This window comes from Cetorhinus maximus, chromosome 16 (genome assembly GCF_964194155.1).
Source record: "Cetorhinus maximus chromosome 16, sCetMax3.hap1.1, whole genome shotgun sequence".
Classification (NCBI taxonomy): domain Eukaryota; kingdom Metazoa; phylum Chordata; class Chondrichthyes; order Lamniformes; family Cetorhinidae; genus Cetorhinus; species Cetorhinus maximus.
Genome location: NC_135894.1, coordinates 89,997,674 through 90,020,970, shown reverse-complemented (window position 1 = coordinate 90,020,970; position 23,297 = coordinate 89,997,674). Strand labels below are relative to the sequence as shown.

The following is a 23,297-nucleotide window of genomic DNA, read 5'->3' as shown; positions in this document are numbered from 1 at the left end:
TTAAGGATACCTGTCCTGCTGTGCCATTTTTAATATTGGCCCAAATAAAGTGTTGTAGCCCAGGTCCATGAGATGGGAGATTTGTCAAATCCTTGAAGCTCTCTGCTCCATATTTGCTCTCTGAAATGTGCAGGCCTTTGCCCTGGTTCAATTTCTTCATCATCAGCCCTGCCATCCCATCAAAATGCCTGAATAGGTGACAGTCACTGTCGGGGCATGCGTGACCCTTTGGGCTAGGTACAAGAGGGTAACTGACGTTCATAGAAATGTATCTCACAAGTAGTTAGAATCAGAGGAGAGTAGACACCAAAATAACAGAGTATTTGCAACACAGAGGCAGGCCATTTGGCTCAGCTGGTCCATACTGGTGTTAATACTCCACAATGGAACTCCTCCCCACCCTTCTCCATCTAACCCCATCAACCCCATTCTATTCTGTTCTCCCTCATGTGTTTATTTAGCTTCCCCTAAAATGCATCCAAGGGGAGAATTTTCCGTGATGGGCCAATTAAGGCCCGCCGAGCGTGACACACGCCCGGAAGCACTGAGCACTCCCTGTGCAGATGGGGAGGGGCGGGGTTGCCTGAGTCAGGGCCTGCGCTCTTTCGCACATGCACGCGACAGAACGCAGAAATCTCCCTGAGGCAAAGAGCTGCCTCGGGGAGATTAGTTGAAGTTCTGAAAATGTTAATAAAGAAAAAAAAATTAAGACATGTCCCCTCATGTGAAAGTGTCAAATGAGCTGGGACATGTCTATGAATGTTATTAAAAATTTTCCTAAAACTTTAAATACCTTCATGAAACCTCATCCCGCCCGTGGATGAGGCTCCATGATAAATACGAAGGCCGCCTGGACTCTTCGCCTGCCTCCCCGCCAACCTTAAGGTTGGACGGGCAGCTCCATTAAGTGTTTTAATTGATATTTAAATGGCCTTAATAGGCCTTTGCTAGTTCGGCGGGTGTGCACCCGAGTCGGGTGCTCGCCCACCGAACTGAAAATCTGAATGACGCGCGGTGACGTCGGGATGCACGCCCGGCATCACCGTGTGCCATTTTACACATCGGCGTCGACCCGAAAATTCTGGCCTACGTTATTCAGCTCAACTACTCATGGTAGCAAGTTTCACATTCTAACCGCTCTCTGGTTAAAGAAATTTCTACTGAATCCCCTGTTGAATTTATTAGTGATTATTTTATATTTGTGGCCCCTATTTCTGGCCTCGTCCGCAAGTGAAAAACATCTTCTCCGTGTCTAATGTATCGCATTGTTTCATAATCTTAAAGACCTCTCTCAGATCATCCCTCAGTCATTTCTGGTGAAAAGAGTCCCGGCCTCTTAAATCTCTCGTGATGGTTATAACCTCTCGGTTCTGTTCTGGTTTCATTCCAGTTAATCTATTTTGCACCTTCTCCAGTGCCCCCATATCCTTTTTTATTGGTGAGAATATTTTTTGTTCTAATCTTCTTTCTCGGAGGTCCGTAATATGCAGGATTTGTTCCTGTCCGATTCACGGTCTCTCTGTATTGAATTGTGTGGTTGAATTTCTGTTCCAGGTACATCCATCCCTGTGACATCTGTGGAAGGATCTTTAACAGTACAGGGAATTTGGAACGTCACAAAATAATCCACACAGGTAACCTATCGCATTATCCAAATGATCTGAACTCTCCCTATTCCACCAAAATCACCTTGCTTTCCCCCACCTTATAAAAACAAAAGTACAATCAAGATTAGACTTTTGATTTCATTTCTCTTAATCTGATTCCTCTCGTCACCAGATTCTATGGCCAGAATTTTCCCGTCAGCGATTTGGGGGCGGGGCCCGCTCGCCGACAGGAAAATGACGTTGGGAGGAACCCCCGACGTCATCCCGGTCCCTTTAAATTTTCAGGAAAGCGGGCGGATAGCGAAATCAGCTGTCTGCCCGCCAACCTGTCAATGGCCATTGACAGGCTAATTAAGATTGTTAAAGACCCTGCCCATCCAACCTTAAGGCTGGCGGACAGGCCAGGAGCCCCAGCGGGCTTGTGATAATACATGAAACCTCATCCACTGGCGGGATGAGGTTTCATGTCTGTTTTTAAAAAGTTTCATAAAGTTTATGTGTTTCTTATTAACATATCCCGTCTCGTGTGACATTGTCACATGAGGGGGACATGTTAATAATTTTAATATTTTTCTATTTTTGGAGTTTTTTTTACCTGTCACTAATCTCCCCTGCACAGGAAGTGCATAGTGCTTCCTGTCGGGTGGGCCTTAATTGGCCCGCCCACTCAAAATGGCGGTGGGCCCCGTTTCGGTGGTGGAGTTTGGCTGCCTGCCCGCCACCGAGCTGGTGGGGCCCGCCCGCCCACCAAGGGCAAAATTCTGCCCTATTTGTTAAGTTGGGGGTGGGGGGGGATGTGTGTGAAATTGCTCATAAGATTTGGAAACAATGGCTGGGGAAATCCATTTGCTTTCATTCTAACCCACTCAATATGGAATTTTTGCTGTATCCCTGATTTTACTTTCCTGCCGTTGATGCTCACAGGCACTGAGGTTGCCCGTGTAAGAGGAGCGAATTGCAGGATGTGAAATCACTTGTGCTAATAGTGGTTTTCCACAGCAGTTAGAAGCTCCCGAGTCCACGGATTCCCACACCATGGAATGATTTACAGGTTTTTAATCCGGCCCGTGTGAGGAAGCACCAGACAAAGGCTGGGTAGGCCTTGCCTTTCCAATCATTGGGTACCAACTGTTGGCCCTCTTAAGGGTAGCAATGGCGGTGGCTTGCTGTCCATTCCGGGATGCAGAGAGAATACGCCCAGAGCGACAGAGATCTAATTAATTACTTCCTCCATCCGAAAGACTGCTGGCTTGCTCTGAGTTAGGCGATCTCAGGTTGCTTTGGAGTTGCGTTCGTTCCCCTTAGGGAAATAAGAACCGCAGCTGCACCAGCACTCAAGAAGCTTGACACCATTCGGGGCAAAGCATGATTGACCCACATCCTGGGATCACAAGTTTGGTTTGTACTATAGTCCAGTACAGTCCAGCAGTAACTGTTGCAGAAAAGGCCCATTTGCATTCGTACATCTGGCCTCAAAATAGCCCATGGACTTTATTACAACAAAGCTCTATCAAACTGTGGCGATGAATTGACTTCAGTCAGTCAGTCAGTGCGTGTTGACAGGCATTGGAAAGCGGCTTTGCTTCTCTTGTGTTTTTTTTGCCCCAGTCGTATTTTTTAATCATGTTCCTTGCTGTTTAGGAGTGAAGAGCCACACCTGCGAACAGTGTGGGAAGTCTTTTGCTCGGAGGGACATGCTGAAGGAACACATGAGGGTGCACGACAATGTTCGGGACTATCTGTGTGCAGAATGCGGTAAAGGTGAGAGACTCCCTCCTGACACTGCAGAAACTGACGCTTGTAATCCACAAGCTGCACTGTGGAGGAATTGAGCCTTCTTTCGGGCAGCCTGCTGCAGGCGCCAGAATGGAAAAGGAGAGTAGAAGCGATTTGTTCAGTGTTGATATTGGAGGTGCAATCTCGGGTTACTCTCTCTTTCCCAGAAGAAAAGAATGGACATTTATAAAGCACTTCTCAAGACGTTAGGGTCTCCCAAAGTACTTTACGGTCAATGATGTACTCCGTTGTTGTGTAGGCGTGTTGTGGTAGCCAATCTCTGCACAGCAATATCCCACAAAATATTCAGTTAGTTATGGATAGTTAGTGAGGGATAATTATTGGCGAGGACACCAGGAGAACTTTCCTGCTCTTCTTTGAAATGGTGTAATATGACATTTTACATCGACTTGAGAACCTCTGCCCTCCACCCCTCACTTTCTCTTTATCCCTACTTCTCTCTCCCCAACTATTCTCTCTCGCGCTTTCTCCTCCCCCAGGCCCTTTTCTTTCCCCTTCTCCCACCTCTCTCTCCTGCACCACCTCCTCTCTCATGCCCCCTCAGTATCTCTCAACCTTTCCTTTCTCATATTGCACCCTTTTTTCTTACTACCCCCCTTCTCACTCTCTTTCTCTCTCTTGTACCACCTGCTCTCTCGCGCATTGCTCCATCTCTCCTTTTCTCTCTCTCTCTCTCTTTGAAGTGGTGTAATATGACTTTTTACATCTACTTCAGAAACCCTGCCCCCCATCCCTCATTCTCCCTTTATCCCCACTTCTCTGTCCCTAACTATTCTCCCTCTCGCTCTCTCCTCCCCCTCTCCCAGGCTCTCTTCTTTCTCCCTCTCCCACCTCCTCTCTCTCCTGCACCATCTCCTCTCTCATGCCCTCTCAGTATCTCTCAACTACCCCATTCCTTTCCTTTCTCACATTGCACCCTTCTCTCTCTCTCTATCACACATACACACCACACCCACTCTCACGAGAAGCTCCTTACTCTTTCTTTCTCTCTCACACTGCCCCCTTTTTTCATACTACCCCCTTCTCACTCTTTTTCTCTCTCTCGTACCACCTGCTCTCTTGCACATTGCTCCACCTCTCCTTTTTTCTCTCTCTCCCTCTCTCCCCCTCTCCCTCTCCCTGTAGCACTTGTACTCTTGTTCTCTCCTTCTGCCCATCCTGTCACCTTGGTATATCCTGGAGAATTATTAAAAATTGCAACCAATGACTTTCTAAAGGCTATTAGAGGCATCAAGTTAACTCCTTTCCCAACCAATGCATAACTCCCTCAATGTCAGACTCTCCTCTCCCACTCACGGCCACCCAAGATTTCTGTAATCTCTGCCTTATGTGAATGAAACAAATGTATTAATACCTCGAGAATTCTTCATCCCCTTTCTCATCAGATTCACGATCCCGTTTTTTTTTTTCTGTTCATCTGTTCATTAACTTTGGGAGCTCTGATTTTCCATCTTATTCAAGTCTTGTTAGTTTTGTAATGATGTCCGCCTCTTTGCAATTCTGTGTCCAGGGATGAAAACCAAGCATGCTCTAAGACATCACATGAAACTCCATAAGGGGATCAAAGAGTATGAGTGCAAGGAGTGCCATCGGAAGTTTGCACAGAAGGTCAACATGCTCAAACACTACAAGAGGCACACGGGTAATTACTGATGGAGCATCTAGGCTAAGACCAAAGGCAGTATGACTTCCATCTGTTTCTATATCAGAGAGCTGTGAATCTCCTTGTTCAGGGAGGCCAATGGTCTACCAAGTCTGGGATTATCAGAGTTATAGTGGCTGTCGTGTTTGGTATCTGTGTCATGTGAATAGGGGAGTCTGTTCTCACTAGGAACAGGAGTATACCATTTAGCTCCTCAAGTCTGTTCAGCCATTCAGTAAGATTGGGGATGATCTCTATCTTAACTCCATCCACCTGCCTTGGCTTTATGTCTTTTTATATTCCTGTCTAGTAAAAATCTCCCAATCTCAGGTTTAAAATTATTAAATGAGCTTATCGTTCTGAGGACATAATGGGGTACTTTTAAAGTGGAGGCAGTAACTGATCCCCAGTCAACTCTTAATCACCCTATCCATAGGTGAGAACTGTTCCCAGGTGAGAGTTGAATATTTTATGATGGAGAGCTTCACTATTCCTTACCTATGTCTGAAGCATTATTAAAAGATGTGTATATTCAAGATCTGGTGGCGTAGAGGATTACCACACTGCCTTTCACTCCTGTAGGACACATAACAATGTCTTTACCATAAAAAATGTCCCAATGTGCTTCATGGGACCATTGTCAAACATAATTTGGGACAAGTGACCAAAGGCTTGGCCAAAGGGCTAGTTTTTAAAGAACACCTTAAAGGAGGAGAGAGGTAGAGAGGCAGAGAGGCTTGTAGAGTAAATTCTAGTGTTTAGGACCTTGCAGCTGAGGGCATGGCTGCTAATGGCAGAACGATTAAAAATTGTGGATGTGTAGGAGGCCAGAATTAGAGGAGTACAGAAATCTCGAAGAGGTTTAGGGCTGGAGGAGATTACAAAGTTAGAGAGGGGCGAGGTGATGGAAGGATTTCAAAGCAAGGATGAGGATTTTAAAATTCAGTATAAGAGCTGATCTAAGAAAGTAGGACATTATTGGAATTATTGTGTTCTTATATGAGTCACTGGTTTCCATGCATGCTGCTTTGTGTGATATAACTTGATGTAATGTGTGCTGACAGATACTGCACGGTTGTTTTTTTTAAACATGTACATCTTTTTATATATTTCTGCAGGTGTGAAGGACTTCATGTGTGAACTGTGTGGGAAAACTTTCAGTGAAAGGAACAGTATGGAGAACCATAAACTTCTTCATACAGGTGCGCCTGCCAAACTTTTTATTCATTCATGGGATGTGGGCATCGCTGGCTAGGCCAGCATTTATTGCACATCCCTAGTTGCCCTTGAGAAGGTGGTGTTGAGCTGCCTTCTTGAACTGCTGCAGTTCATGTGGTGTAGGTACATCCACAGTGCTGTTAGGAAGGGAGTTCCAGGATTTTGACCCAGTGACAGTAAAGGAACAGCAATATAGTTCCAAGTCAGGATGGTGAATGGCTTGGAGGGGAACATCCAGGTGGTGGTGTTCCCATCTATCTGCTGCCCTTGTCCTTCTAGAAGTTGGTGTCTAAAGTTAGAGTCTTGGTGAGTTCCTGCTGTGCATCTTGTAGATGGTACACACTGCTGCCACTGTGCGTCAGTAGTGGAGGGAGTGAATGTTTGTGGTGCCAGTCAAGGGGGTTGCTTTGTCCTGAATGGTGTCAAGCTTCTTCAGTGTTGTGGGAGCTGCACTCATCCAGGCAAGTGGAGAGTATTCTATCACACTTCTGACTTGTGCCTTGTAAATGATGGACGGGCATTGGGGAGTCAGGAGGTGAGTTACTTGTTGCAGGATTCCTAGCCTCTGACCTGCTCTTGTAGCCACAGTATTTATATGGCTAGTCCAGTTCAGTTTCTGGTCATTGGTGACCCCCCAGGATGTTGGCTCTTCTAAAGAGCAGCACAGGTGTGATGGGCTGAATGGATTCCTTCACTGCTCTAGGATGGTGATTAAATGTAGAAACACTAACCAAGGGTGAGTTATAGACTGGGAGTTTCATTCATGGTACAGATCGTCTGCATATAGAATAGGTAAAACCCGGGATTGGGTTACTAGCAGGAATCCAATTTGCGTTCAGATTATGTATTTGTAGAATGTATTATGGATTCACATGAATGAGTCCAAGAAATTGCATTAAAATAACTGATCATAGTCATATTGTTTTTTTATTTTATTTGAGGTGTTCCCATCCATTAATTAATTCTTTTGTTAACACCAATTTTAATCAGCAGCAACCTGACTTTTAAATCCTTTCTGCTTTTGCCTCCCCTTCCTCACCGCCCACCTTTCACTCTCTCAGTTGGAAAGCAATGGACCTGCAGTGTCTGTGAGAAGAAGTTCGTCACCGAGTACATGCTCTTCAAACACATACAGCTGACTCATAAAAAGGTGGAGGCCCAGAACTGCCACCTGTGCGGCACAAAGGTTTCTACACGAGCGTCGATGAACAGGCACATGAGGCGCAAACACCCTGAGGTGAGAGGTGTTAGGGATAGACTGACTGACAGGAGCTCTGGTGATGAGAACAGCCTATTACTGGAGAGTAGAAAGGGAGTGGGAGTGGGAGTGGGAGTGGGAGTGGGAGTGGGGGTGGGAGTTGGGGTGGGAGTGGGAGTGGGAGTGGGAGTTGGGGTGGGGAGGGGGTGCAGAGTGTCAACATCCATTTTATGGCAGGTTGTAATTTGCACATTGCTAAAAGGGCCATCAGTCATTTCCCCACCTCTAACTTTATTAGATATTCACTCAGTGCAACGTTGTGACCATGACGGTGTAGCCCAGTGACAATTCTGGAGTATAGTTGTCACAGGGAAGAACAAATAGAGCAAATACCCTGCAGAATAGCTGTATATTCGACCACAGCTTGACTGGGTGCCAACTGATGCATTACAGAAGCTTCCAGTGACCACTATCATTGTGTGCTCTTCCTTTGAAATAGTGCAAGTAAGGGAGCAAGTCTGCTACATTTTGGAAGCATTCAAACTGTAGTGATAGAGAAGGTTGAGAGGAGCTAAAATAGTGTTCACAATCAGCAACTCCTAAAGATACTATTATAAATAGCGGCATAGAGTTCAAAATCAGGGAAGTTATGATGAACCTTTATAAAACACTGGTTTGGCCTCAACTGAAGTATTGTGTTCTGTTCTGGCCATCGCATTTTAGGAAGGATGTGAAGGCTTGAGAGGGTGTAGAAAAGATGTATAAGAATGGTTTGAGGGATGAGGGACTTCAGTTACGCGGATAGATTGGAGAACCTGTAGTTGATTTCCTTGCAGAAGAGAAGGTTGAGAGGAGGTTTGATAGAGGTGTTCAAAATCATGAGGGGTCTGGGCACAGTAGATAGAGAAAAACTTCCCGTTACAGAGAAACTGTTTCCATTGGGTGGAAGGGTCAAAAACCAGAGAACAGCAATATAAGATAAATTTGTTTTTTAAAAATTCTTTCATGAGATGTAGGCATCGTTGGCAAAGCCAGCATTTGTTGCCCATCCTTGTTGTCCTTGAACTGAACATTTCAGGGGACAGTTAGGAGTCTGTTGCTGTGGGTCTGGAGTCACACGCAGACCAGACCAGGTATGGACGGTAGATTTCCTTCCCTAAGAGGCATTAGCGAACCAGATGGGTTTTTACAACAATTGATGATAGTTGTCGTAGTCACCATTACTGAGACTAGCTTTATATTCCAGATATTTAATTAATTCAATTTAAATTCCACCAGCTGCCATGGTAGGATTCGAACCCATGTCCCTCGAGCATTACCCTGGGCCTCTGGATTACTAGTCCAGTGACATTACCACTATGCCACAATCTTCCCCAAATTAGAATGGCAAAGGAACCAAGGGTGACATGATGAAAAGCTTTTTCATGTGGTGAATGATTAGGAACGGGAATACGCTGCCTGAGAGTGTGGCGGAGGCAGATGCAGTCGTGGTAAAGAGAACAAATTACAAGGTCACGGGGAAAGGGTAGGTGAGTGGGACTAACTGAGTTGCTCTTGCAGAGAGCTGGTGTGGACAAAATGGGCCAAATGGCCTCCTCCTGTAACCATTCTATGATTTTCTGTAGTTCTGGTACAAAATTACTGCTCCTGTCCTAACTTCCAAAAGTCAGTACCTGCTATAAACAATGTTTCCTTTGCAGAAAACATAGTGTTGCCTTTGTATTAGCAACAGAAATAAAGGGCTATATTTTACCACATCCTTTGGGACCTGACATCAGGACCTCATGGCGGGGGGGGGGGTCCTGAGCCCGCACTTGCTGAAAGCGTGCTCTTCAGTGCAATCATCTGGAGGTGGCCTCCTTAATCGGCCGCCTTTGCACTCGCTGTCCTATTAAGTGCAGTCTGCAGCTCTGGAGCCTCGGCCACCCCACTTGTAGAGGTGGGCACTGCTGAGGGAGGTCTGGGACTGCAGGGGGGGCCTCAACATGGAGTCGTCCTCAGAGGTGTGTATTTATATTAGCAGTTTTGAGAGAGCAAAGCCATTTGGCCCCTCAGAATGGCGGAGTGAATAATTTGAGCTGTGCAGCCATCATGTGGGCTGGAACCTCTAATCAAATGGCCCCACCGTATGACGGACTCGAAACGTTAACTGTGTTCCTCTCCGCAGATGCTGTCAGACCTGCTGAGTTTTTTCAGCTATTTTTATTTTTGTTTCAGATTTCCAGCATCCGCATTATTTTGCTTTTATCTTAGTGTTGAGATCAGCCATGGTCTTATTGAATGGTGGAACAGGCTGGAATGGGCCGAATGGCCTACTCCTGCTCCTAAATCCTATGTTCCGCTGAGTGCTTGGAATGGAACACTCCCACTCCTGCCACCTAATATAGATCAGGTTGAGCGCAGTTAGGTGCAGCCTGAAGCTCTCTTGTCCCCTTAGCATCAGCAATGTTCTTCAGCCCCATCCTCAAACACTGAGATCGATACTGAACCGGTACAGTTCCCTCATTTCCCACGCCAGCTGTTCTGTGCTTTTATCTGAGTGGGGTTGCTAGCTGGTTCCTATTCCTAAGGTTCCTGCCCTTAGGAGCTAAACCAGCAGAAAGAGATTGCCATCATCCCATTGTCAGGGCTGGATTTGAACCCAAATCACAGCAGTGAAAAGACAACCACTTCACCACCGTTTTCCCCAAATGGTCTCAAACTGTTGCCCTACACATCGATTTCCCAATTGAACTTTCAGTAGAGAATTGGACAAATATTTGAAAAGGAAAGATTCGCAAGGTTGTGGAGAAAGAGCTGGGGAGTGGGATTAATTGGATAGTTCTTTCAACGAGCTGGTGCAGGCAGGATGGATCGAATGGTCTCCTGTGCTGTATCATTCTGAGTGCTGGAGCCATTGATTATTGCCCGCTGTGTGTGTGTGTGTGAGGTTTGACACTCTACTTGACCTTGTTTGCCGCTGACGTATTTTACTCTTTCTTGATGCAGCAGGACATAAGCTTACATGAGAGCGAGCTAGCAGAAATGGACCAGGTCAAGAGACTGAAACGAGGACAACGGAAAAAGCGGAAGGCAGAAGAAGAGGAGGAGGAGGAGGAAGAGGAAGATGAGGAAGAAGAGGAAGATGATGAATCAGCAACAGCTGCTGAAGAGGCCGCAATGTACACTTACACAGATAAAGAAACTGGTTTCACAGCAACTGTGGATGACGAGACAGATTCCGCTGTACAGAACATGAGTCAGGTCAGTGAGATATCATTGTAGAATCCAGATTAGATTCTGCCTGTGATAATTGGGGTATGTTGTGATGGAGAGACACTCTCTTTAAACTGGGTCCCTGACGGAGAGACTCCCTCTTTAAACTGGGTTCCTGATGGAGAGACTCCCTCTTTAAACTGGGTCCCTGACGGAGAGACTCCCTCTTTAAACTAGGTCCCTGACGGAGAGACTCCCTCTTTAAACTGGGTCCCTGACGGAGAGACTCCCTCTTTAAACTGGGTCCCTGACGGAGAGACTCCCTCTTTAAACTGGGTCCCTGACGGAGAGACTCCCTCTTTAAACTGGGTCCCTGACGGAGAGACTCCCTCTTTAAACTGGATCCCTAACGGAGAGACTCCCTCTTTAAACTGGGTCCCTGATGGAGAGACTCCCTCTTTAAACTGGGTCCCTGATGGAGACACTTTCTCTTTAAACTGGGTCCCTGACGGAGAGACTCCCTCTTTAAACTGGGTCCCTGACGGAGAGACTTTCTCTTTAAACTGGGTCCCTGACAGCAAGACTCCCTCTTTAAACTGGGTCCCTGACGGAGAGACTCCCTCTTTAAACTGGGTCCCTGACGGAGAGACTCCCTCTTTAAACTGGGTCCCTGACGGAGAGACTTTCTCTTTAAACTGGATCCCTGACGGAGAGACTCCCTCTTTAAACTGGGTCCCTAACGGAGAGACTCGCTCTTTAAACTGGGTCCCTGACGGAGAGACTCCCTCTTTAAACTGGGTCCCTGACGGAGAGACTCCCTCTTTAAACTGGATCCCTAATGGAGAGACTTTCTCTTTAAACTGGATCCCTGACGGAGAGACTTTCTCTTTAAACTGGGTCCCTGACGGGGAGACTCCCTCTTTAAACTGGATCCCTGACGGAGAGACTTTCTCTTTAAACTGGATCCCTGACGGAGAGACACTCTCTTTAGGTATGGGCAATAAATGCTGACCTAGCCAGTGATGCCCACATTCTGTGAAAGAATAAATAAAAACAATTGGATATCTCCTGGAGAGACTCCTTCTTTAAAACAAGAGACATCTGATGGAGTGATTGGCTCTGTGACGACCATGGCTCAGTTGCTAGCACTCTCACCTCTGAGTCACAAAGTTCTTGGTCCAAGTCCCACTTCAGGACTTGAGCAAAAAAATGTAGGCTGACCCTCCGGTGCAGTACTGAGGAAGTGCTGCAGCCTTGGACGTGCCATCTTCTGGATAAGGCATTAAAAGCTGCCCTGTCAGGTGGACATAAGGTCCCATTACACTATTTTGAAGAAGGGCTGGGGGTTCTGCCTGGTGTCCTGGCCAGTATTATCCATCATTCAACATTACAGAAACAGATTATCTGGTCATTATGACATTGCTGTTTGTGGAAGCTTGCTGTGCGCAGATTGGCTGCTAAGTTTCTTAAAACGATAACAGTGACTACAAAATTCTTTGGTTGTAAAGCATTTTGAAATGTCTGGTGGCCATGAAAAACGCTATATAAATGTAAGACTTTTCTTTATGCTCCACTGATGGTAAAATAGAAAAACAAAACTTGCATTTATATATTGTCTTTCATGACCAAGGATGTCCTAAAGCACTTTACAGCCAATTAAATTACTTCTGTAAACAATATTGTAATGTAGGAAATGCAACAACCAGTTTCCACACGTCAAAGTCCCACAAACAGCAGTTGGGATGATGACTGGATAATCATTTTTGGTGATGATGGTTGCTGGTTAAGCATTGGCCAGGACACCAGGGAGAACTCCACCTCTGTTAAGATCTTTTATGTCCACCCATTGTATTTCTTTCACTACAGCAGAGACCACACATGAAAAGTGCTTCATTGACTGTAAAGCACTTTGGGATGTTCTGTAGTCGTGGAAGGTGCTGTATAAATGCACGTTCGTTCTTTCTGGTGCATAAGTTACGTTTATCACTATTTTTTAAAAAAAATGTTTTGTTTTGCTCTAGGTGGTTGTGACACTTGGAGATTCAAATGCGACCACGTCAACCAGCTCTGCTGGGCTCACAAACATTGCGGTCTCGCCCAACATCAGCACCGTGGCTGGCACCCACTTCACCAACCTCCAGCCCATCACGGTGACCAACCTGACACTGCAGGACCGACAGATGCAGCTCGACTCCATCCTGACGGTCAGCTTCGACTCCATCAGCGGCTCCACCGTGGTGCACAGCCGGCCGATGGAGATCCAGATCGAGGCGCAGCCGGCAGCCACCCCACAGGCCCACTCCCTCGCCCAGTCCATGAACTTGACCACCTTCGTCAACTCCATCGCCCCGGTGGAGAGCTCGCTGGGCGAACAGCAGCACGCCATGACCTGGAGGGCAGTGCCGCAAGCTGCGGATGGTCCTCACCACATCCTGCAGGCTCAGCCTGCACCAGCACCACAACAACAACAGCAACAACAGCAGCAGCAGCAACAGCAGCAGCAGCAAGTTCAGATTCAGACACCGCAATCCCAACAGGCCCAACAACAGATATACAACTATTAAAGAATTACCTCTGTGCCCCTGCCTCAGATAAGTGAAGAAAGTTCCCCCCCTCCCCCACTCCACCTCCAATATCAGAAATACCCAACACAAAATCAACAATGACTGACATTCGGCACCTTTACACAGGGGGCTGCAACAGTCCACTCTGGATTGAAGTCAATCTGCTCCAGACTTTTTTTAACCCTGCAGCAACAAAATCCCTTCCACATTCACTTCACTCCATAATTTCACAGGTCGGGGGAGCGTATGTGTGAACACAGCAGAACCATGTCTTGAGTGTGATATTAGCGGTTTAAAGTGAACTTTTTTTTAAATTAAATCCTTTAAAAAAAAAACCAGACTTGAAGTGCAAAACAAAATATATCTATGATTCTGTGGCAACCTCATAACGTGAGCTAGAACGAGCTGGATTTGTGAGTGAGTCAGCGCAGCTGCTGAAAATGCAGCTCTGGATCATTGCGGCTTTCTCTGTCTCTCCTTCAGTCTGTACGTTTTGCTATATCTGCCCATTTACACTGTGTCTCTTTCTTATTCTGTAGTCTAGATTTTTTTTTAATGGGAATGATTTTAAAGCTGGCGCTCATTGACTTAAAATGACCTGTTAAAGTAAGTTGTAAGATAATACTGATCTGAAAATCTAGGGCTTTGCCTCTTTTGCCATCTCTGTTTACACATACAAACACACACACACACACACACACGCACAATTATAAATATATTACTTGTCTTCAGTTATTTTCACATTTTCACATTTACACATAGGAGTGATGAGGCAGACAGCAAAAAATGTTTCAGTGACTCAGTATTTTCCAGAGCAACAGCAAAGGACTGCCAAACACTTTAATAAAATTGAGGAAAATGTGTCATACAACTGAAGGAAAACATTCAGTGATAAGCTATTTCCACTAAAGGACAATTGGTTGGTATATAAGAGTGTTCTACTTCCTGCGTCAGTGTAGCGAGGAAGTGTAGTGTGGAGTGGAAGTAAATGTTAGGTTTTTTTTTTTAGCAATCTTCTCAGCGCCCCATTGAGGATAGATAATGGTCCCTGCTGCTATTTAGTTCCATCGGTGCCAGCAACCGTTTTGCACCTGATCCAAATGGACATTTCTTCACACGCTAGAGCAGACGGTAAACACTGACACCGCTATCGGATCCAACCTTTATTTTCCCAGCATCCGATCCACGCACCTTCCAATATCGCGTAGAAATCGGGAATTGTGGCTGCCTATTTCTCTCAGTCACCCATGGTCATGAAGGCTAATTGTCACAACCCCAAGTTTTACCCCGATTGAGCTCAGCCAATTTAGCACTAGCTGGGGATTGAAGCAGGGACCAGCTGAGATGCATACAAGATCAGGTACAGAGTGCTTCGCCAACGATGCCAAGTGGGAGGTGTAAAAGTCATATTTCTACAGTGTGAATATACAATGAAGTTTTGATTGATATTCTTGAGTTTACTTTTCTTGGTCAAAACTCGCCTTTTAAATTTAAATTAGAAACCTACAAATGCTATTAATAGAATACCATGAGGTGGAACAGGAATAACCTTATTGCTGACAGCTTCATACAGGCTGGGTCTTTTCAGCGAATGGTCAGCAATCATCCCCTAACCCAATTTCTTGTTCATACATGCGGGAAAGTTAATCCAGATCTTCCCAACCTGAAAGACATTGAGGTCGAAGATTCGGCTGAGCATTGAAGATATGAAAGCAAGACAACAGGAAATGTTTAGAAATACACATCAGGTCAGTCAATAGGTGCGGAGGGCACGGACAAGTTAATGTTTCAGGTAGAGACCCTTCAACAGAACTGGGTTTAACACCTGACATATCTCTCAACAGATACTTAATGAATCTCTCCAGCATTTTCAGTTTCAGATTTCCAGCATCTGCAGGTTTTTTTGAGGGAAATTTTCTTTACAATGAAAATGTTGCATGTACATAAGAAAAGTCAAGGACGATGGGCTTTTTGGCCATGAAAACTCAAATGTGGTGTCCTGGCAAATACTTAACCAGCAACCACCATCACTAAAAATGATTATCCAGTCATTATCTCACTCCTGTTTGTGGGACTTTGTGTGGAAATTGGTTGCTGCATTTCCTACATTACAATGTTGTCTATAATAAAGTATTTAATTGGCTGTAAAGTGCTTTAGGACATCCTGAGTCATGAAAGACGATATATAAATACAAGTCTTGTCTTTTTATTTTACCATTAGCATAAAAGGAAGTCTTGCATTTAAGTAGCTCTTTCCACGACCACCAAACATCAACGTGCTTTACAGCCAAAGAATTTTGTAGTCAGTGTTGTAATGTCGGATGCGTAGCAGCCAATATGCACACACCAAGCTCCCACAAACAACAATGTGATAATGCCCAGATAACCTGTTTATGTAATGTTGATTGATGGATAAATGTTGGTCTGGACAGCCCCTGCCCCTCTTCAAAATAGCGTCATGGGACCTTATACCCATCTGACAGTGCTAACATGGCTTTTCATGTCTCATCTGAAAGATGGCATCTCTGATGATGCAGCATTTCCTCAGTGTCAGACTAAAATTTTTTGCTCAAGTGCTTTCAAGCATGGCATCTAACTCCAAACATTTACTGTCCTTTTTTGAAGTTTTCTCCTCACATTTGATCTAAATCTAAATTATCTTTATTACTGCTGAGCCATTATCCTACCTTATTGTAAAGTAATATTTTTGTCACCTAGCAAAGCCATTTAATATGTTATTTACTTTAATGAAGCCTCCTTTCACAACCATCTTCCCTCCAGGCTATGGACAATAATTGTTCCTCGTGGTATACCCACTTTTCCTTTCATAATCAAAGAATGGTTACAGCACAGGAGGTGGCCATTTGGCCTGTTGTCCTTTTCAGATGCTGATCTAATTCACTTTTGTATGCCTCAATTTAATCTGCCTCCACCACACTCTCAGGTAGTGCATTCTCGATCCTAACCACTAACCTGCATGAAAACGTTCTTTCCTCATGTTGCTGTTACTTTTGACAATTATCTTAAAACTGTGCTCTCTTGTTCTCGATCCTTCCACCAATGGGAACGCTTTTTCCCGATCTACTCTGTCTCGATCCCTCACGATTTTGAATACCTCTACCAAATCTCCACTCAACCATCTCTTTAAGGAAAACAGTCTCAACTTCGCCAATCTATCTACGTAACTGAAGTTCCTGTAAATTCCTGTCATGTTGCTCTTTGTAGATTCCCCAATGCCAAATTGTGTAGGATGAGACAATAAAAACTGAGGCCCTGTCTGCTTTCCCAGGTGACTATTTCGAAGAAGATCTGGGGTGATATTTTCGCTCTTCTAACCAATATTTAATCCCTTAACATCATTAAAGAAAAACAAAATGATCATTATCACCGCTTTTTTGGGGAACTTGCTGTTTGCAAATTGGCTACTGCATATTTTCTACAACAGTAATTACATTTCAAAAGTACTTCATTGACTGTAAGGCACCCTGGGACTTGTGAAAGATGCAAGAGAAATTTTCCCTTTCATGTTGGTGGTGTTCTTTTGCAGTTGGGGCTAAGGCAGAGGGCGAGGTGTTTTCATCCTAACAAGGTGAAACAAATAAAAACTCAAAATGCACAGCAGCTTCAGCATCATCGTGCCTTTCAGAAAATGTGCTAACGCACATCATATCAGAGAGTGGGGGCACTGAGTGCTATTAATAGAGTGACAACAAATTACTGAATACACAATTCGAAAGGAAACTTTTAGAAGTGGGGAGATAGTTAGGAAGAGATTTCCAGCAACTGATGGCGAAGTCAAGGGTAGGTTTTTGAGGTAACAGATTTAAAGGAGAGAGTGACGATACTTCATGAGAGAGAGAGTCGGATCAGACTAAGAGCCTGAGTTTGCAGAGGGAGGACTGGGATGTGGGCATTGTTGGGATTTATGGAAATATGGCAACGATTTTAAATTGGGTCATGAATCAGTGGAGGCCAGTATGAACAACGGTGATGGTATTTTGCAATACTTTAGAAAAGCAGCTGCCACTGTAATTTAGCAAATACTCCCTCCATGCTGCATTGAATTGTCAGCCTGGATTATGTGCTCATAGTTTAGATGAGACATTTTGTTACGGACTTGATTTTCCATACAGGTTTCTCATAAGAAACAGTGAACTTTATTTCCTGAGCTTCAGCAGCAGTTACATGCTTCCATCAAGATCCACAACTAGACACAAACCCCACCCCTAAGGTTCCCTGTGCTTAGGGCTGCTTTGTTAACACTGACATGTGACATTACATAATACAATAAGTTTTAAAGCTACAGTCACTACATTGCTCCCTCTAAATGTTTTTGCAACTTGTATTTACAAGAACAACTACATTCACGACATCACAAATATATACACAGGTTATGAAATTATAAGTTCAGTCTCTCAGGTGGTTTCCTGATCCGGGTGGATCGTTGTAGCTCCACAACTTTAGAATCTCTTACTGAATCTTCATTTTCTGGACCTGCAGCAACATCAGGTACCTCCTTAGGCACAGGCAATTCAGTGTTATTCACTCCAGCAGAGACATCTGGTCTGTCTATCCTTGGTTGAACAATTTCAACAGGGACCACAGGTTCCACAATAGTTACAGGTGGAACATCAGTTTGTTGAGGTATCTTCCTTCTCAAATGATCCATGTGTTTTTGGGTGATTCAGCACTCCACTTCTACGTGGTATGACAACGGTCTGGTCACAGAAACTATTACATCAGGTAACCAGCTTGATCCACCATTGAAGTTTTGTACAAATACTTTCACCGACAGTAAATTTTTTATCTGGACTAAGCAAATCATGAGTCACTTGTTGATTCCCTTGACTGTTCCGTTCCTGTGACAAGTAACCCACCTCCTGGCTCCCCAAAGCCTGGATGAGTGCAGTTCCCACAATACTCAAGAAGCTTGACACCGTTCAGGCCAAGCAGACCGCTTGATTGGCGTCACATCCACAAATATTCACTCCCTCCACCACCGATGCTTAGTAACAGCAGTGTGTACCATCTACAAGATGCACTGCAGGAATTCACCAAGGCTCCTTGGACAGCACCTCCCAAACCTGTGACCACTACCATCTAGAAGGACAAGGGCAGCAGATAGATAGGAACACCTGGAAGTTCCCCTCCAAGTCACTCCATCCTGACTTGGAAATATATCACCGTTCCTTCACTGTCGCTGGGTCAAAATCCTGGTACTCCTTTCCTAACAGCACTGTGGGTGTACTTACACCACATGGACTATAGCGGTTCAAGAAGGCAGCTCACCACCACCACCTTCTCAAGGGCAACTAGGGATGGGCAATAAATGCTGGCCCAGCCAGTGAAGCCCAGATCCCATGAATGAATCAAAAAAACCCTCCAAATTGTAAAGTACCAGGCTTAATCTCGTATGAAGGCAGCATTTCATAAGTAATTCTGTAGTAATGTGGAGGGGTTTTCTTCTATAGTGAAACAGGAAACATGAAAGTTTAGTCTCCAATGATCCTCCCGATAATTTTTTCATCCCAGCTTTAAAAGTTTGTACTGCTCTCTCAGCCAATCCGTTAGATGACGGATGATACAGTACAGTCTTTGTGTGTTTGATACAATTTAGGCTCACGAGTCTTTGAAATTCAGCACTAGTAAATGCAATACCATTGTCTGAGAGAATGACTTCTGGCAATTCCATGTATCTAAAAACTTTGGTGTAACCTTTCTGTAGTCGCACCTGACGTTGGTAATCTAACTTTGTACGCGTCTAACCATTTAGAATATGCATCAGTTATTAGTAGAAACATGCCTAGAAATGGACCTACATAATCTATATGCAGTCTCACCCAGGGTCGATCAGGTTATTCCGATGGATGCAGTGGGCCTGAAACAGGCAACTTCTGCAGTTGCTGGCACTGGAGACAGTGTTTAACCATTTTTTTCTATATCACTGTCTATACCTGGCCAACAGATATAGCTCCTTGGGAGCATTTCATTTTGGAAACTCCAGGATGCACACTATGTAACTCAGTAAAGAGCGGTTCCCTTCCTTGTGAAGGAACGACAACTCGTGCACCCCATAACAGGATAGCATCTTGACTACTCAATTCATTCCTTTGGGTGAAGAATGGCTTCAATTTTTCAAGGACTGGTTCCTGGGACCATCCTTTCAATACTTCGTCTTGTATTCTAGACAAGACAGTATCATGGTTCATCCAGTTTCTTATTTGTCTTGTGCAGACTGGTGAAGAATCCAGGAAATTCATCGCTAATACGATCTCTCGGGGAGTTGGAGCATGTACAATGCTCTCCTGCAAAGGAAGGTGACTTAGGGCATCTGCATTGGCTATGTGCATCACTGGTCTCTGCATAAAGATACATTCATATGCCAATAAAATCAAAGCCCATCTTTGAATTTTTGCGGAAGCTATGGGAGGGATAGCTTTTTCTTCACTAAACATAGTAAAGTGTTGGCCATGTACATACTGATGGAATTTTTTAACTCCAAAAATAATCATTAATCCTTTCTCAATTTGTGAATAACCCTTCTCGGCCGTAGAGAGGGTTCTGGATACATAGTCTATTGGCCTTTCTGAACCGTCGTCCATCTTATGAGATAGTACCACTCCTGCGCCTTAGGTGGATGGGTCACAAGTTAGCACCAATTCTTTTGTTGGGTCGTAGTGTACTAACAAGTTCAAAGATTGCAAGAGCTGTTTAACTTTTGTGAAGGCCTCTTCTTGAGGTGACTTCCAAGACCAATGTTGATTTTTCTATAATAATGTGTAGAGGGGCTAGGACTGTTGATAAGTTGGGTAGGAATTGACCATAGTAATTTGCCATACCCAAGAATAACGTGAGCTCTGAGATATTTGTAGGCAAGGGTACCTCCTTATTATCTTTGACTTTTTCTTCCACTAGGTGTATCCCTTGGGCATCCACCCGGTGGCCCAAGTAATTGGCCTCACTTGCCTGAAAGGTACACTATTCCTTTCTCAAGCGCACCCCTGCTTCTGAGAATCGTTTTAAGACTTCTTCCAAGATAGCCAAGTGGTCCACTTCTGTTAACCCAGTTATTAGGACGTCATCCTGGTAGACCATGACTTGAGGTAGTACTTGCAGCATGCTCTCCATCATCCTCTGGAAAATCACCCAGGCTGAAAAAACACCGAAAGGCAGGCGCATGTATTAATACAACCCTTTGTGTGTGTTTATGGTTATAAATCCTCAGGATATATCATCCAGTTTCAGCTGCTGATATGCGTGACTTATATCTATTTTAGTGTAAGTTCTCCCACCTGCTAATTTGGTATACAGATCCACGATCCTCGGGATAGGGTACTTGTCTAACCTGGAAAAACTCAGCAGGTCTGGCAGCATCGGCGGAGACCTGCTGAGTTTTTCCAGGTAATTCTGTTTTTGTTTTGGATTTCCAGCATCCGCAGTAGCTTTTAGCTTTTTGTTTTTATACTTGTCTAACCTGGCAGCCTTGTTTACTGTTAACTTATAATCCACACAGATATGGATGGTCTGATCCGGTTTCAAGATAGGGACTATGCTGCCCATTCTGAAAATTGAACCGACTGAATAATACCCAGCTTCACTAAACAGTTTAATTAATTGTCAACCTCCTCTCTCAAGGCATAAGGCACAAGCCTGGCTTTAAAAAAATGAGGAGTTGCTTCAGAGTCAACATAGATCTTAGCCTGCAGACCCTTGATTTTCCCCAATTCCTCTCAAAAGACCTTGTCATATTTCTTTAGCAGCTCTGACTGTCCACCAGCTCTCAGCTGGAAAATTTCAGAACTATTTAGTTTAATTTCTTTTAGCCAATTACGACCAAGAAGACTTTGGACCTTCCACTACAATCACAGGGAACTGTGCTGTCTGGTGCTTGTAATAAACAGGTACAGTGGTAATACTTTTCAGTTGTATGGCTTCAGTAGTATACGTTTTCAATTTGGCTGAAGTCTGGTCCACATTCAGTTGTTGAGTACCCTTGTTTAAATATTTAAATGTGTGTGCTCCCCCACTAAAGCGGCTCATGCACCAGTATCCACTTCCATAATCAAAGGATTTCCATTGGCCTGCAGAGTAACAGTGATTGGCTCTGTTTTCCCTACTTTCACATCAAACAGAGGATAAACGTCAGAATTAGTGGTTTCTGATTCTTCCGTATTATGTACTTCGATCAGTTTAGTTTGCTGCCTGAGAGTATCTCTCAATCTTGCTTTCCATAACTTCAGTATGTGCCCTCTTTTATGACAATAATGGCACTCCACCTCTTTAAAACAGCAAGTTTCAGGGAACAAAAACAAAAATACCTGAAAAAATTCAGCAGGTCTGACAGCATCTGACAGGATAGGGATATAGTTGACGTTTCGAGTTCGTATGACCCTTCATCATAATATGTTTAGTTCCACATCAGTAATGATTCATTTTCAGATTTGCTGCTGAGCTGTCTCCTGTATATTTTTTTTAATTTTCAGGTAGAAGGGACTGTCTCCTGCTTCACGGCTGACTCCCTGGTTTTCACACCGCGCCCAGTGGTCTGTTCCTGCCCCAACCGGTAAATGGTTTTGTCCACCCTGCAAGGCCTGTGAATCACGCTCGGCGCTTTCCATCGAAAGTGCCATTTCCAATGCTCTTTTATAATCAATATTTACTATTCAGCTAATAACCTTCATTCAATGGCATCATTGTGCACACCGCAGACCAAATAACATATCATTTAGGGTCTCCCTGAAGTCACAACGTCCAGTTCGCTGTTTGAACTTCACTGCGTATGTTGCTATGGTCTTCCCCGGGGCTCTTACTCTCAAATTAAATTTGAACCTCTGCATGATTATGGAGGGTTTGGGTCGAAAATGACCCTTTACGAGGTTTACCAATTTGCTGAAGGCCTTCGGATCGGGAGCGTTCTGGGCCATCAAATTACGGATTAAATTATAAATTTTACTCCCACAGACGCTTAGGAGAATTGCTTTCCCTTTTTCCTCCATCGTTAATTCATTTGCTTGGAAAAAGAAACTGAGGCATTCTATATACTGACTCCAATCCTCTGTGGATGAGTTGAAGGGGTCGATCCTGCCAAAACGTGGCATACCTGGTGAGTACATTTTCCCTTTCTTCTGTTTAAAACATGGTACTCACACTCTCTGGGTGAGGACAGCGTCGGAACTAATTTATCCTCATCGCCAGTTGTTATGGACTTGATTTTCCAGACAGGTTTCTCATAAGAGAGAGTAAACTTTATTTCCAGGGCTTCAGCAGCAGTTACATACTTCCATCAAGAACCACAACTAGACACAAACTCCACCCCTAATGTTCCCCGTGCTTAGGGCTGATTCGTTCACACTGTTACGTGATACTACACAGTACAATAAATCTTAAAGCTACAGTCACTACATTCCTTAAAGCTATAGTTACTACACATTTGAAATAGGGAAATATATTTATTTCCTTTTGAAATGCTGATGGACCTTTTGTATATTTCCCAGCATTTTTCTGTCTTTAGTCTGCAGCTTACTGTGCGCTATCTGAATTCGTTTTCAAAAAAATTTTGAAAAAAAGTTCTTTTTTAAAATCGCCTGTTGATAGTGTATCAATGTTAATTGGCAGCGCAGTCAAACTAGAAAGGCACAGGATCTCCTAATCATAAATAAACGTGAACAGATGGTAAAATAACTTGAATTTACAAAATGTCTTTCAAGTCTTCGGGATGGTCCAGGGTTTTTACAGCAAATAAACTTCTTTCGAAGGCAGTTTGTACTCAGAAATAACCCACAAACAATGAAATAAACGTTCGACTACAAAATCAAAAATCTGAAATAAAAACAGGAAATGCTTGGAATACTCAGGTCAAGCAGCATCTGTGTAGAAAGAAACAGAGCTCACGTCTCTGGTCAATGATCTTTCAACAGGACTGAGAAATGTTAGAAATAGATTTTAAGCAAGTGAGGGGGATGGGGTAAAAGAACAAAAGGGAGGGTCTGATAGGATGGATGGCAAGAGAAATTAAATGACGAAAGGTTTCATGGCGGAAGGCCAAAGGGAGTGATAGTGAAACAAAGGAAGAGACA

At 44.2% G+C, this 23,297-nt stretch overlaps 1 protein-coding gene across 6 annotated transcripts in view; it reads left to right on the top strand.

Annotated features, from left to right (window-relative positions):
• prdm15 (PR domain containing 15) overlaps positions 1 to 13,841 on the top strand; it is a 72,395-nt gene extending 58,554 nt beyond the window's left edge. For 5 of the 6 annotated variants that reach the window (XM_078560336.1, XM_078560334.1, XM_078560330.1 and 2 more), the window contains 7 exons: positions 1,555 to 1,634; positions 3,249 to 3,368; positions 4,915 to 5,046; positions 6,165 to 6,248; positions 7,326 to 7,501; positions 10,451 to 10,705; positions 12,679 to 13,841. In XM_078560336.1, the coding sequence (XP_078416462.1) occupies positions 1,555 to 1,634; positions 3,249 to 3,368; positions 4,915 to 5,046; positions 6,165 to 6,248; positions 7,326 to 7,501; positions 10,451 to 10,705; positions 12,679 to 13,221 (1,390 nt within the window). In that variant the 3' untranslated portion in view covers positions 13,222 to 13,841. The remainder of the gene's footprint in view (positions 1 to 1,554; positions 1,635 to 3,248; positions 3,369 to 4,914; positions 5,047 to 6,164; positions 6,249 to 7,325; positions 7,502 to 10,450; positions 10,706 to 12,678) is intronic. The other variant, XM_078560332.1, reaches the window with a different exon arrangement.
• The last annotated feature ends 9,456 nt before the right edge of the window (positions 13,842 to 23,297 follow it).